Source organism: Kryptolebias marmoratus, linkage group LG13 (assembly GCF_001649575.2).
Source record: "Kryptolebias marmoratus isolate JLee-2015 linkage group LG13, ASM164957v2, whole genome shotgun sequence".
NCBI classification, from domain to species: Eukaryota; Metazoa; Chordata; class Actinopteri; order Cyprinodontiformes; family Rivulidae; genus Kryptolebias; species Kryptolebias marmoratus.
This window is the reverse complement of record NC_051442.1, coordinates 15,281,861-15,297,223: the sequence shown is the minus strand read 5'-3', so window position 1 is coordinate 15,297,223 and position 15,363 is coordinate 15,281,861. Positions and strand designations below refer to the sequence as shown.

The window sequence follows — 15,363 nt, the reverse complement described above, 5'->3', positions numbered from 1 at the left end:
CAGCTTCCGCTCGTCCGCTGTATGTTGCTGCAGCGGAGTTGAACACAAATAAAAACTAAACTGTACACTTAATTTGGCTGTGCCAGCGTTTTGTTAAATGCAGCATCTCATTTTTATTTAGGTTCCGCAATTTACTGTGGCGATAAAAAAAAACATGCATAATAAATTAGATTTTAGGTTAGGTATTAAACCTTATTAGATTTAGTTAGCATTAGCTAACGTTTTTAGCTTTTAGCTGCCCGGGTTAGCATTTAGTGCTATTATCAAACTGGCTCAAACCTAAACTTCTAAAAAGAGAACAAACAAGGTGAGTATTACTTAATTAATTGCACATTATGAGTTAGTGAACGTAACTATTTGTCGTTTTCATTGAAGCACAACTTCCGTCATCACGTTTGGCTTGTTGAGTGTCAAAGTATGTGTGGGGCAACTATTATATTTATTCACTTCGTTTCAAAATAATGTAATTATTCCCAGTGCAGGATGTCGGATTCAGACAGCGACGAGGATCAGGATCGCCCCTTTTCTCTCACTGGGTTCCTCTTTGGAAACATCAATGAAGATGGACAGTTGGAGGACGACAGTGTTTTGGACAATGTGAGTATTTTAGGGTAAAGTTTAATAGGAGCTTTTGGACATTTTACCTCAACGTACTGTTATATGTGTTGTAGTTAAAGCTGGCTATAAACATCTTTCTGCCTGATCTTTTACCAGGAGTCCAAAAAGCATCTAGCCGATTTGGGGAATCTGGCTCTGCGCTCTCTTATTACAGAGATCACCGCCAGTGAGGATGAGAATAAGGAGGAAAACAGAGACACTGCAAATGTGGATTCAGAGGGTGAATCCATCCATCCATCCATCCATCCATCCCTTTTCTTTACCCGCTTCTCCTTTCCGGGTCGCAGGGAGCTGGTGCCTGCCTCCACTGCTCAGGCAGGAACGTGATTGGATGATACTTTTGTTATGTTTTCTTGTGCAGGTTGGGTGAAAAGCACTGACGACGCAGTCGACTACTCTGACATCAGTGAGGTTGCTGAGGATGAGACGAAAAAGTACCGTCAGGCGATGGGGTCTTTGCAGCCCACCAGAAAAACAGGTGATCATTTTACAGCTTCCTGGTGTCATTTCAACTCTTTGTTGTCTTATGACTGTTATAACGAATTAAAAAATGAGTAAAAAGACAGTAACAATGCACAGTTTTTAATAAATACTATAAAAGTGGAGTTTTATCTTTAAAGACTTGCATGGGAATAATTGAAGTTATCTAAATATTTCCACCCTCTGATTACTGTAAAGCCTGTTTTTCACCTCTTATCATTTTCTTAGTCACCATATTTTGAATTCCTATCAAATGGCTTTGGACTTTCCATTCAGTCTTGTTTGTGTATATCTAAATGTGTTGATAAACTCCCTAATCCTAGATGATGAGGATGACTATGATTCAGACGGTGAGGATATTGACTCAAAGCTGATGCCTCCTCCACCACCACCATGTCTTCTTTCAGCTAAGAAAGAAGAATCCTCCTCTCAGAGCACAAATGGTAAACACACATACATCTGTAAGCACTGTCTGTAAAGTAACTGTTTATCTTAAACAGAATGGCACGCTTATTGAATTTCTATTTTGTCGTGCGTAAAGTAAGGCAACGTTTTTCACGCTCCTGCTTCTGTAAATCTGACACTGCCTCTTATAGCAACTGCTGAAGACGGTGATGGGATCATCCTGCCCTCCATCATTGCACCATCCTCTGCTGCTGATAAGGTCGACTTCAGCAGCTCCTCGGACTCGGAGTCAGAAACTGATCGTCCTTGCCAGGGTTCAGGGTCTGGAGGCCCCCCAGACAGGCTCAACCTCCCTCTAGCTGGCATCATGCAGAAAGATGCTGCCAACACCTTGCCATGTGTCACTGAGCTCTTTCCAGAGTTTAGGCCAGGCAAGGTAAGGCTTCTTTAGAGGTTTTGTGATTACATAAGTTCAGGTTTAAACATGTATTTAATATGTGCTCTTACAGCTGTTTTATTACATTTCTGCATAGGTGCTTCGGTTCCTACGACTGTTTGGTCCTGGAAAGAACATGCCATCAGTTTGGAGGAGTGCCCGCAGGAAAAAGAAGCGGAAACACAGGGAGCCTCACCCTGGGACACCTCCTCCTGAGGGAGAGGTTGTGGAACAAAACCAGGAGAAAAAGTCTGGGTGGATTTACGAGTATGCACCCCCTCCACCTCCAGAACAGTGTCTGTCTGACGATGAGGTAAAGCCTCGTGATGTCAGCTCGCAGCAGACCTGGAAAAGTCTGCTATTTCTGTCACTTTACACGCTTTTTCTATTCTCTCCAGATAACCATGATGGCTCCAGTAGAATCAAAGTTCTCACAGGCTTGTGGCGACGTCGACAAGGAGGCAGAGTCTCGACCTAAAGTAGCAGAATGGAGATACGGTCCGGCCCAGCTTTGGTACGACATGCTGGGCGTCTCTGAGGACGGAAGCAACTTCAACTATGGCTTCAAGCTGAAGGAACAGCAGCCCGATGAGACTGAGAACCAAGATCTGCCTAAAGAAGTGACAGAGACAATTCAGGAGGCATGTTTACACATAACCGTGTTTTTAGGAGGGAGATTTTGTGTCGAATTTGAAACTGACTTTGTGTGTTATGTGTTTTCAGGATCAAAGGCAGGAAGATAATGAAACTGATGGTGGAAATGTTGATGGAGATGAAACAAAATTGGCGCTAGAGAACGAGCTGTTCCTGATGGTCACTCAACTGCAGTGGGAGGATGATATTATTTGGAATGGGGAGGACGTAAAACACAAAGGCACCAAGACTCAGAGAGCCAGCCTGGCAGGATGGCTCCCCTCCAGCATGACCCGCAACGCTAACGCTTACAACGCACAGCAGGGTAAGATAAGACTCCTGGAAAAATACAGATGACTTCTTGTGTTGTTCCTTTATAATTAAAGCTACATTTCTACTAAAGAGAGAAAAATTGTCATCTATTTGACCTTTCAGGCCTGACCAGAAGTAACTCCCAGCTGGTGCCACCAACACCTCCACCCATTACCAAAGCTTCTTCGATGTCTGGCTCTAAAAGGGAAAAGGGCGGCCATGATAATCAAGGTAAAAGATTTTATTCTCACAGTACAGTTATGGTGCTTTCTTTTTTTTTTAAAGCTCATATTCACCTTTTGATTTTTGCAGCCTCTCAAGAAGAAGACTTTTCCTGGTTCTCCATTTTTCCTATTGACAATGAGGAGTTGGTGTACGGTCGCTGGGAAGACAACATCATCTGGGATGATCAGGAGATGGATCACTTGCTCGCACCACCTGTTCTTACACTGGATCCCAATGATGAGAATATAATTCTAGGTATTTTAAAACTTTCAGCTTCCTTTAAACTTCTGTTCTTGAGCGTTGTCTACTATAATATGCTTTAGTTTGTTTATTTTGGTACATGCTACGCTGCTGTGTCTTCCAGAAATTCCAGATGAAAAGGAGGAGATGACCTCCCACTCCCCATCAAAAGAGAATAAGAAGGAAACTGCGATCAAGAAGAGTCGTATCCTCCTGGGGAAAACAGGGGTAATAAAAGATGAGCCACAACAGGTCTGTTGTCCCATCAAGGCCGTCTTAACTTTGATTAAATTAGAAAATATTTTAAGGTTTATATCCAACATGGCAGTCCAAATGCTGAAACATGTACCCTAATTGGTTAAAACAAGAATACACAATCAACAGATGAAGTGAATTGAAACAGATCTCTGAAGCTGCCAAATTCCTACAGTCACATCCAAGTTTTAACTGTGAAATATTTCTGTAATATTGAATGCTTTAGCTTAATGGTATTTTGAATACTAAGAATATTAAACACACGTTAGGGGATGACGACTTTCAACAGGAAATATTTCTTTCTGTCCACACAGAACATGTCCCAACCTGAGATTAAGGATCCCTGGAACCTGTCCAACGATGAGTTCTACTATCCCAAACAGCAGGGCCTGAGAGGAACCTTCAGTGGCAACATCATTCAGGTGAGCCCAGGTTAACAGAAATCTTGTGAATTCAATTAGAAATACATGTCAGAATCGATCGCAAACATGAGCACAGTCAGAATAGACGCAGGCCAAATATTCCCTCTCTTCGACAGCACTCCATTCCATCTCTTGAGCTGAGGCAGCCCTTCTTCCCCACTCACATGGGACCCATGAAGCTTCGGCAGTTCCATCGACCCACGCTGAAGAAATATTCGTTCGGTGCTTTGGCTCACCCGGGTCCTCACGCTGTGCAGCCGCTGCTCAAGCACATAAAGAAGAAAGCCAAGGTGGACTCCAGATTAAGACAAACATTTTTACTCTGTGAATGGTCGAAAGATCATGTTTTGTTTATATATTTTTAATTTTTTTGGCCTAATGGTGCTCTGAATGTATTTATGAATTTTTTTTTACGACTAGATGAGAGAACAAGAGCGACAGGCATCCGGAGGTGGAGACATGTTCTTCATGCGAACGCCGCAGGACTTGACGGGCAAAGATGGAGATTTGATCCTGGCGGAGTACAGCGAGGAATACCCTCCTCTCATCATGCAGGTCGGCATGGCGTCCAAGATCAAAAACTACTACAAAAGGGTAAGAATGTTTTCCACTTCGCATGTGTTGCTTTTCATTTTTGGTGTTAAAACAATATGAAAAATTGTGTTCTCTAGTGCAGCTTTCAGATCATAATCAGTTCCTGCTTGTTCATGTTTGTCATGCCGTACCGTTGTTTCTGTATTCCTCAGAAACCGGGAAAAGATCCTGGAGCACCTGATTGTAAATACGGAGAGACTGTGTACTGCCACACGTCTCCATTCCTGGGCTCTCTGCATCCTGGACAGCTGCTGCAGGTCTGCAGGAAATTATTTGTTTAGATTATGTGGACATAACATAAAATGTGCCTTGGGTCTGTTACCATGGTGTGACTGTGTGATTGATTGTGTCTTTCTCTGACAGGCTTGTGAAAACAACCTCTTCCGTGCCCCGATCTACCTGCACAAGATGCCAGAGACCGATTTCTTGGTTATTCGAACTCGGCATGGCTACTACATTCGAGAGCTAGTGGACATTTTTGTCGTTGGTCAGGAGTGTCCCCTGTTTGAAGTCCCAGGCCCAAACTCCAAACGTGCCAATACTCACATCAGGGACTTCCTGCAGGTAGTGTTATTTACCAGAACGCCTCCCAGATTATTCAGTTTCAGATGTCACAAGTGCTCAGCTGTCACGTCTGTTCGCTCTAGGTGTTCATTTACCGCCTGTTCTGGAAGAGCAAAGATCGGCCCAGAAGAATCCGCATGGAGGATATAAAGAAAGCTTTTCCCTCTCACTCAGAGAGCAGCATCAGGAAGCGACTCAAACTCTGTGCCGACTTCAAACGTACAGGTTGATATTTTGAGACATTCGTATCAAATACAGCAGTGCTCAGAAGAGATTTAGAGCAACGGAAATAATAGAATCAGGAGCGCTATCTTTGCTTATACAGTAAGAGCAAGAAGATCATTGAAAAGTGCCTTGTTTCCATGGCAGGGATGGACTCCAACTGGTGGGTGCTGAAGCCTGACTTCAGGTTGCCAACAGAGGAGGAAATCAGAGCCATGGTGTCTCCAGAACAATGCTGCGCTTATTACAGCATGCTGGTGGCAGAGCAGAGGCTAAAGGTAACAGTTTCTGCATCCAGATCAGATAATACTCACAATCATAATGGGACTACTGTTTCATTAGAAGTTGCTTGACTGTTGCAGGATGCTGGATATGGAGAGAAATCTTTCTTTGCTCCAGAAGAAGAGAATGAAGAGGACTTTCAAATGAAGATTGATGATGAGGTATCGATCAAAGTGTCTTTTTTTATTATGAGAACTACTGTCTGTGGCTAAAACAAAAATCAGATTCGCACTACGTCTGTGTCCTTCATCAAAGGTGCGGACAGCTCCGTGGAACACAACAAGAGCCTTCATTTCTGCCATGAAGGGGAAGTGCCTGTTGGAGGTGACAGGTGTGGCGGATCCTACAGGCTGTGGAGAGGGTTTCTCGTATGTGAAAGTGCCCAACAAGCCCACCCAGCAGAAGGTGAGGTTTTCAGAACTGGAATCTTGCCATCTTAGCATATTTATTTCCCGTCACCAAAAGGCAAAGTCTGTGTGTGTGTGGTAAACACACGGACATGAAGCTGGATGGACGTACATCTAAAACTGATTTACTTTTAGAGCCAGCTCGATGAAGGATGGCTGCCACACCTAATCATCCTTAACTCATGCAAATATAGTTATACCTCAGTCAATTTTACAGATATTGAGCTAATTTTTTTGTGTGGTAGTAGCTGGGAGTCAGTTAAAAGACATACTCTAAACATGAGACTGTGCTTAACTTCATTTTCAAGGTTTCATTAAAACGGCTACAACTCCATCTTTTCTCAACATGAGATGATCTCAGTCTGAAACTCTGACATGAATTGTTTGTTAAATTTGGCTTCTTTTTTCACCCCCAGGATGACAAAGAGCCACAGCCTGTTAAGAAGACGGTGACAGGGACAGACGCTGATCTGAGGAGGCTCTCACTCAAGAATGCCAAGCAGCTCCTGCGTAAGTTTGGTGTTCCAGAGGAAGAGGTAAGAAAGAGCACATGATGTGATTTTAAGTTAAACAGCCAGAACAATTTTTTTGTGTTCACCACAGTTGTAGATAACTTCAAAATATAAATCTATATAAATTTTAGTTTTACTTTTGGAGGCAGAATTTTTCACACATTTTTTGTCAAAGTGATCGTGCCATTGTCTTTATGTTAGATCAAGAAACTCTCCCGCTGGGAGGTTATTGACGTGGTGAGAACCATGTCCACAGAGCAGGCACGCTCAGGCGAAGGGCCGATGAGCAAGTTCGCCAGAGGCTCTCGTTTCTCTGTCGCCGAACACCAGGAGCGCTACAAGGAAGAGTGCCAGAGGATCTTTGACCTGCAGAACAAGTGAGACGCTCATTTAGCATCGCATTTCCTACTCGGGATTCTCCCAGTGCGGGTTTCACGCTTGTTTTTCATTCCTCCCTCTCCACAGGGTGCTGGAGTCCACAGAGGTGCTGTCCACAGACACAGACAGCAGTTCAGCTGAAGACAGTGACTTCGAGGAGATGGGTAAGAACATAGAGAACATGCTGCAGAATAAAAAGACCAGCTCCCAGCTTTCCCGAGAGAGGGAGGAGCAGGAGAGGAAGGAGCTGCAGAGGATGCTGATGGGGGAGGAGAGTGATCGTGACAACAAGGGACGCAAGGAGCGACGCAAAGGCTTGTGTACGTGGGTCTTTCCTCTTGGGAGTCTTAATGGTACTCAAAAACATGTGTCTAACTGAAAACTTTATGTCCCCCCACTTTACAGCCAGTTCCTTGTCCACCAGCTCCCACAAAGACGACGACACATCTTCCGTCACCAGCTTAAACTCATCGGCCACAGGACGTCGGCTCAAGATCTATCGCACTTTCAGGGACGAGGATGGCAAGGAGTATGTCCGCTGCGAGACTGTCCGTAAAGCTGCAGTCATCGACGCCTACACCCGGATCAGAACCACCAAGGATGATGAATTCATGTGAGTTGAAGGCATCTGTTGAAGGTTTTTTTTTTTTACAACCACAACAACATTCCAGTTTTTTCCTCCATGACTACTTTTTACTAAGTAGTGCTTCATTGATAAAACTGAAGCAACAATAATTAAAAAAAAAATCATAACTTGACAGAACATTGAGCCTTAAATTTGCTAAATGTGTTTCATTACTGGTTCTCCATAAGAGGAAAGTTTGCCTTGTAGTTTTTAGCGTCTGTCTTGAATGGAAAACCTTTTACTGCAGAGAGTAAAAGTCAAGCATGTTTTATTGTTTATTGTGCTTGCAGACGAAAGTTTGCCCTCTTTGATGAGCAGCACAGGGAAGAGATGAGGAAGGAGCGCCGGCGAATTCAGGAGCAGCTCCGGAGGCTGAAGAGAAACCAGGAAAAGGACAAGATCAAAGGACCCCCAGAGAAGAAGACCAAGAAGGTTAAGGAGAGACCAGACCTCAAGGTAAAAGTAAGCTTGCTGATTCAGTTCTAAAGACATTTCTTTGACTTTTTTCTTTTTCTTTTTTGCACCCAGCTTAATGCAAACCCTAAGCTTGTAAACTTATTTTAGTGACGATGTTAAGAGAATTGGTAGTTTATTCTTTTTTAATTGATTATTGTCGTGTTCCTTAATGTTTGCCTTCGTTCTCTAGCTGAAGTGCGGCGCATGTGGCGCCATTGGACACATGAGGACCAACAAATTCTGCCCTCTGTACTACCAAACCAACGCCCCGCCCTCTAACCCAGTTGCCATGACAGAGGAGCAGGAGGAAGAGCTGGAAAAGACCGTCATCCACAACGACAATGAGGAACTCATCAAGGTGGAGGGCACGAAGATTGTGCTGGGCAAGCAGCTCATTGAAAGGTTAAAAAAAACGTTGCTTTTTGCATGGGTTTTAAAATGCATTTTAGCCTCTCAGATTCTATCCTAAAAAGTGTATGTTTTGTGCTGCCAATCCTTGGTAGTTGCTGACTTTTCTTTGCTTTTGGCAGTGCTGATGAGGTGCGCAGAAAGTCGTTGGTGCTCAAGTTTCCCAAGCAGCAGCTACCACCAAAGAAGAAAAGACGAGTGGGCAGTGCTGTCCATTGTGACTACCTCAATGTAAGCATCGTAGTACAGCATCTTGTGACACAATGTGAAGGCGCTTTAGCTGACGTGTTTTACTTTTTTTAATGTATATCGACAGAAACCACACAAAGCAATCCACCGCAGACGCACTGACCCAATGGTTACGTTGTCCTCTGTCCTTGAAGGCATCATCAACGACATGCGGGATCATCCCAACGTAAGAGCTATCAGTCGCACACACAGCGTCTGTTTCTTCCTTTCCTGCTGTGCGGTCTCATCTGAATGACCTTTGTTTTCTTAACGCAGACGTACCCGTTCCACACACCGGTCAATGCCAAGGTTGTGAAGGACTACTACAAGATAATCACTCGTCCTATGGATCTGCAGACTCTGAGGGAGAACGTACGCAAGCGGATGTACCCATCGAGGGAGGAGTTTAGGGAAGCAGTGGAACTTATTGTCAAAAACAGTGCTACCTACAATGGTAATTTCATAACAATAGGTTGACTTTTGTTTTAGCTGGAATTGATTTGATCTTTAATCTCATATCAGTGTGCTGAGATAGGTCTGTTTTTGCTCCACCTAGGAGCAAAGCATCCCATAACACAAGTGGCGCAGTCCATGCTCGACCTGTGCGACGCTAAACTGAAAGAGGTGAGTGAACGTCGGCAGCTGTGAGGAGTCGCGTGTTCTCATTGGTTTCCGTGGTAACCGTCAACTCTCTGCCTGTGACTGCAGAAGGAGGATAGGTTGGTGAGGCTGGAGAAAGCCATCAACCCCCTTCTGGATGACGACGATCAGGTAGCGTTCTCCTTCATCCTGGACAACATCGTGACTCAGAAAATGATGGCAGTTCCTGAAGTGAGTCCTCTTCGTCTTTCTTACCGCACAGAGCAATGATCAGTGTGGGGTCAGATTAAGGTTAAACTTCTTCTCTTTTTCTGTTCCCTCTCTTAGTCGTGGCCGTTTCACCACCCCGTCAATAAGAAGTTTGTGCCAGATTATTATAAGGTAATTGTAAACCCCATGGATCTGGAGACCATCAGGAAGGTGAGAGGCTTACAATGTGTTCCACATTTCATGACTACTTTATAATTTACCAGCATTAGAAAGACGTTTAACTCACACCCACCCTCACTGCTCCTACAGAACATCTCCAAACACAAATACCAGAATCGAGAAGCCTTTCTCTCAGATATCAGCCTCATCCACGCCAACAGCATCAAGTACAACGGTAAGTCACGTTTATCCCCGCTGTTACTGAACGAGCTGAGGGAAGATTTTCCTAAAGGTGCTGTAACTCATTCAAAACAGGTTGTTTTAATTTAGCAGATGTTCATTTTGTATCATTTACTGTGTTTTCAACAGGCTCTGACAGTCTTTTCACCAAAACAGCCCTGGATATTGTCAATGTGTGTGAGCAGACCTTGGCAGAGGTGTGTCGAACTTGTTGGTTTGCTTTTTTGATAAAAGTATTAATGACCCGTTACATTTAGCCCAACATGGATATCCATCAAGTTAGTGTAATATACAGCTTGCGTGCAGTCTTACACCACAGAGGTTTGTAAAATAAGTTTAGTAATAGGTTTTATATTCAAGATTTGGTACAGTTTTAGTCATTTCATTGGAACTTTGGAGATAATTTTACATGGGATCTTGACTTTTTCACAAAATTAACACTTTTTTTTTTTCTAATGCTTTCCCATCTTCTAATGGGATGGGGTTTGATGAACTCACATCTATAATAATCAGTAAATTAGAGCATTTCTTCCCAAACTCTCCAAGTTCTGACCCACAAAATAACAGTGGAGGAGATCTGTGACCCAGACCTTTGCTAACTGAAATGTACAAACATTGTTAATAAGCCGTTAGACAAGGGTATCATGGCAACAAAAACAACCATTATAACTGTTTTTGTATCACTTTAAGCCTCCTTTTTTCATTTCTTGTAACAAAAATCAAAGAGACAGCATTAATTTTTAAGCATAGTTTGAATTCTGTAGATAAAGTCAAGACCCAACTCTTGAATTTTCATGACCCACAGTGGGGTCCCAGTCCCAACTTTGGGACCAGATGAATTAGAAGCTGTCAACACTTAGGAGGTGATTTTCACTTAATTCCTAGTCCTCAGGAGGAAGTAAATTCTCCCAGGTAGTTTAGGATTTGTATATTTAAGAGGAGGATGTAGCGCCAGTATAATAAACCTTTCTTTTTTCCAGTACGATGAACATTTGACACAGCTGGAGAAAGATATCTCTACTGCTAAGGAGGCAGCTCTGGATGTGGCAGACTTGGACAGTTTAGACCCAATGACACCTGGACCATACACACCACAGGTAAGAGCGTCTGCTGCCCTTTTATTTATTTATTTCATTGTAAACTGAAGTCTACTGGATACTATTAACACCAAATCATTGCTGTTATTAGACTTTAGGCTATAGCTGTAAATAATATTCCAAATCAGATTTTGTAAACTTTTGTACGTGCAGCAGCTTCTCTGTCACAGCTTGTAGTTCTCCTCCTGCCCTTTCTTCACTTGTTCACTGTGCTAACTTTCCCCTTCCAGATTGTCACGTTGTTTTTGTACAGTCTGGTTTCTTCACTATAGTGTCTTCTATCTCCCAACTTGTTTCTCTCCGTCACTCCCGCCCTCACGTCCCGCCTCTTCGTTTGTGTATTGCCACTACTCTGTGTGGCGCTGGCCAGCCTGCTGATCTGTTTGACAGCGTGGCTTCAGGGAGTCTGCCCAGAGAGCCCAGCGGCCTTTTCTCTGAGGGACCTCTAGTGGTTGCTCCAGAGAAGAGAGGGGGGCAGGTATGGAGAGAGACTAAAATAAGGCTCACAACCACATGCCACCTCTCCTCAGAGCATCCAGCTTCATTGTGCACCCTTTTTGATGTAAAAGTTGTTTGGTAGTGATGCTCTGCCTTCCAGCAACTGGGATGTTGTTGGTTTTATATTTTTATTTTTTTGTGGCTCTCAGGGACGGCATATCAGGAGACCTGGAGAGGAAGACTCAGATGTGGATATTGAGGGTTTTGAAGAGGATGACGACGGCAAACCCAAGACTCCTGCTCCTGTAAGAGACATGACTTATGAATACGCATGGGGCCGGGATGAGATTTTGATGGTATGATACCTTGAAGTAAAAATATGAAGGTTTCAACATATTGCAATATTAAAACAAAAACATTTGAAAAAAAAAAAAAAAAGAATTTAAGAACATATCACATGAATTAATTGCTTTCATACAAAAACCAAATGAGAGTGAGAGTACACAAGTTAATGTAAAATGTAATGTTTGAAATCAACATCACATATTATATGTACTGGTTGAAATATATTGTTGACAACTAATTTTTTTTTAATTAAGGTTGAAATGTTATTGTAATCCTAAGTAATGCGATTTCAAAGATACACAATTGAGAAGAACTAAACAGTAATTTGGAATAAACATCAGCTACATTTATAGCTCTAATGTAAACAGACTTAATGTAAGAATTTTGCTCTCAGCCTCCAAACACAGCTGACTGACAGCTCTCTGCAGTAAGTACAGGAGGGCGAGTGCCTCTCTGCTCTGCACACGACGGAGACAATCCCTCACTGTTTCTGATGTCTCAGTAGAAGGAATTTAAAGCACAGGAATGAAATGATAATAAGATGTAGTTTTGTTTTCTGTGACTTTTATAAAACCGTGCCATTCCTTGAAACCAGCTCATTCCAAACTGTGTGTTTTTAGGCTGAAGACGCCGAAGGAGACCTGGAGGATGATGATGATGAAGACATGCTGCTGCCGCCGCCCCATAGGCGGCCACATGACCAGGACGAAGTGGATGAGGATGAGGAGAGACAACATGGCAGATCTAACCACCCAGTTCAGTCCAGCGTGCTGTATCAGGATCTGCTCATGTCTGAAGGAGAGGATGACGCCAGTGAAGAGGAAGGAGACAACCCTTTCTCCTGTGAGTCCACCAAACGGTGCACAGGCAGATATAATCTTCTACTCTAAAATGGGTCTTTAAATATATTAGTGTTTGTGGCTTTTCCACACATGCATTCGAAAGTCTGAACCTATGAATGTATTAATCCCTAAATGTAACATTTCATAGTTCTTATCGAGTCTACAGCGAGGTTCTTTAATGTCACCCTGTGTAAAATGTCCTGATTTGTTTTGTGTCCTGGCAGCCATACAGTTGTCAGAGAGTGGCAGCGACTCTGACAGGGAGGTCGACGTGCGACCCACACCTCCTCGGAGAGCTCAGGAGACGGCCCGGATGGGCATGGAGCAGGATGAGAGCATGATGTCCTACGAAGGGGAGGGGAATGAACACATGGAGGACAGCAACATCAGGTACAGCAGACCTTCACTTCTTTTTTTTTTTTTCTCCAGAGTAAGCCAAATGCTTTATTAAAATATCATAAATGACTGGTAATTTAAACAAGGTGTTATTTACACTTCCTTTTCCTTGATCTATAAATAAATTTAGAATGTGGCTTTTTTTTTGCCTTTTGAATTATGATTTGTTGTTACAAACACCTCATTGTTTGTCTTAGTTACGGCAGCTACGAAGAGACAGAGAGTCAGAGTCAGATGCAGCCTTCTAGCATGGGAAATGGCGAAGAATACGGCATCAGTGAGGAGGAGGAAGATGAAGAAGACGAAGCACGGAGGAGAGGCCCAGCTGTGCTCTCCCACGTCCAGCTGAGTGAAGACGAAGAAAGCGAAGAGTTCAGATCTATCGGAGGAGACAGCGACATGGACTCTGACGTTTAGACTTATTTCCTTTTTGTGTCTGTGCAGCATCCATAAACATGGTCATAATCCCACTTTTACAACTGAAAAATGTAATTTCTCTGGTAAATAAGTATATTGTTCTGTATTTTGTAAATGATGCCTAATGTTTAGTGTGAGTAAAAAGCAGCACTGTAAATTTTAGTTCACCCTTCTCTTTGTAGAATGGTTGCTCTTCATCATGCTGTTCGCACATGAAGGTGTGTGCTCGCTTATTTTGTACTGTTTTAATGTTGTTACATTGTCTGCTCACCAGATATTAAACATATGATTCTACCTGTTAGTCTGGGTAAAAATATAAATTCACTAAAGAATAAAAAAAGTACTAAAAACTAACAAAATAACATTAATTACTGCTATCAAAATACTAACTTACACTTGCATTTCTTTCTAGAGTTTTATTTATTAGGAAATTTTGACAAATTACTCTTGTAGTGATTAAGTGTAAATGAAATGGATTCAAGCAGTTTATGCTGAATTTTCTCATTAGCATTGCTCAATTAGGAAAATTTAAGAATGTGAGTTACTCACACTTATTTTTTGTTTATTTTATTGAAGCAGTCCTGTGTTTCAGTTTTCCTCAGAAATGAATCAATGCGATGCGGCAGGCGGGACCTTAAACACGACTGACTGCAACACAACTCTTCTCCAGTGCGTCTACGTTTACGGTCCGGGTGGAAACATACCTGTATAAATGAATGTACCTTTCAAGTACTATGATCAAGAGTATTACTAAACAGAATAGTTTGGAATAATTTCAGTCAGGGTTTATAGCTCATCAAGGCTTAGAATCAGCACTGCTAAAATTATTAATCTGTCCTAAACAAAGGGAACTTGTGTCCATACTTATCTCTGATGACTGCTGCAGGTTTCAGACAGAAAAACTTGGATGACTTAATTTTCTGCTTTTAAACTCAGACAAGACAGAGGTTGTTTCTTGGACCTGAGCATCTTAGGAACAAATTTTGCAGCCTTTCACTTCCTCTGGATGACCTCCAGTACGAGTGTAAAGAAGCCTGGTGGGATTTTTCACCAGCATGTCTTTAAACTCCTACATTAAATGTTACAGCTCTTTAACACAGAAAGCCTTTTCCTCTACATCATTCCTTTAAATTTGAAGTTATTAGTTTTTCACTCACTTTCATCTGTTAGTTGTGCTGTGAGCCACAACATGACCACACAGACTGTTTCTTCATGTTATACATTCAACAACAGACATAACTTCCTTTGATTGGTAAAATATAGCTTTATTAGTTTCAGCATTTTTGCAGATGATGCTGATCATGAAGATGTCCTCTGCTCACACAGACATGCAGTCAGAGGAAGTCCGAGATGATCTGAGCCGGTCCTCAACAACAAAACTAATTTTTACAAAAACAAAACTACCAAAACTGAGAATGAGAAAAAAAAAGAACAAAAAACAGGAAACAAAAATCTGTTGTTTTTTTACCACCAGTGTTCAGGAGCAGCAGCACTTTCTCCGTCAGGACCTTGACGTTTTTCATCACGTTGTTGCTGGGTTCTGCTCGATACAGACGTGTAGAACAAACAAGTATTTAGGAAAGAAGAATATTAACTCATCATAGCACAAACCAGTGACCATTTCCTGCTGAGAAACATGATTAACAGGGTTTTCTCACCTGTGCGGTGAAGGTTAAAGGCCAGCGGGAGGTTCAGGAAAATGTCAGCCAGCTGCTCTGTGGGATCAGATGGAAGCCCGTCCTCCAACACACTCAACAGAAACCCAACAAAACTGGCATTCATTCGTCCATATATCCATTTCCTTCATCTGCCTTTCCCTGCAGGGTCGTGGGGGAGTTGGTGCCTCTCTCCGGCCGTAAAGTCGACATGCAGGTGTTCTGAAAGAAGAGAGGGTCAGAAATTTACCTGCTGTGTGGT

The 15,363-nt window shown here is 42.6% G+C and overlaps 1 protein-coding gene and 1 long non-coding RNA gene across 8 annotated transcripts; one reads left to right on the top strand and one right to left on the bottom strand.

Annotated features, from left to right (window-relative positions):
- On the top strand, positions 1-13,747 carry taf1 (TAF1 RNA polymerase II, TATA box binding protein (TBP)-associated factor). 7 transcript variants are annotated; one of them, XM_017435869.3, is made up of 41 exons: positions 1-307; positions 483-597; positions 715-838; positions 980-1,096; positions 1,422-1,541; positions 1,695-1,939; positions 2,037-2,252; positions 2,338-2,580; positions 2,663-2,897; positions 3,008-3,115; positions 3,197-3,364; positions 3,474-3,601; positions 3,919-4,026; positions 4,143-4,316; positions 4,447-4,620; positions 4,773-4,877; positions 4,984-5,184; positions 5,268-5,409; positions 5,554-5,684; positions 5,769-5,849; positions 5,944-6,093; positions 6,512-6,631; positions 6,809-6,984; positions 7,073-7,305; positions 7,391-7,598; positions 7,901-8,072; positions 8,257-8,468; positions 8,597-8,705; positions 8,791-8,889; positions 8,979-9,156; positions 9,259-9,326; positions 9,411-9,533; positions 9,630-9,722; positions 9,822-9,906; positions 10,041-10,108; positions 10,892-11,008; positions 11,379-11,486; positions 11,656-11,802; positions 12,412-12,634; positions 12,858-13,023; positions 13,227-13,747. In XM_017435869.3, exons 2-41 carry the CDS (start codon positions 484-486, stop codon positions 13,444-13,446), a joined length of 6,009 nt encoding a protein of 2,002 aa, XP_017291358.1. In that variant the 5' UTR covers positions 1-307; position 483; the 3' UTR covers positions 13,447-13,747. The 7 variants fall into 7 exon arrangements, with proteins under 7 accessions (XP_017291358.1, XP_017291359.1, XP_017291360.1 ...); XM_017435870.3 differs by having other exon boundaries at positions 478-597; positions 7,901-8,066; XM_017435871.3 differs by having other exon boundaries at positions 478-597; positions 11,656-11,751.
- A 943-nt stretch (positions 13,748-14,690) lies between these two features.
- Positions 14,691-15,357, bottom strand: LOC119617620. The gene is made up of 2 exons (XR_005233957.1): positions 15,105-15,357; positions 14,691-14,986 (listed from the first exon to the last, which is right to left on the bottom strand). It is a non-coding gene; the product is annotated as an uncharacterized LOC119617620 (long non-coding RNA).
- Between the last annotated feature and the right edge of the window lie 6 nt (positions 15,358-15,363).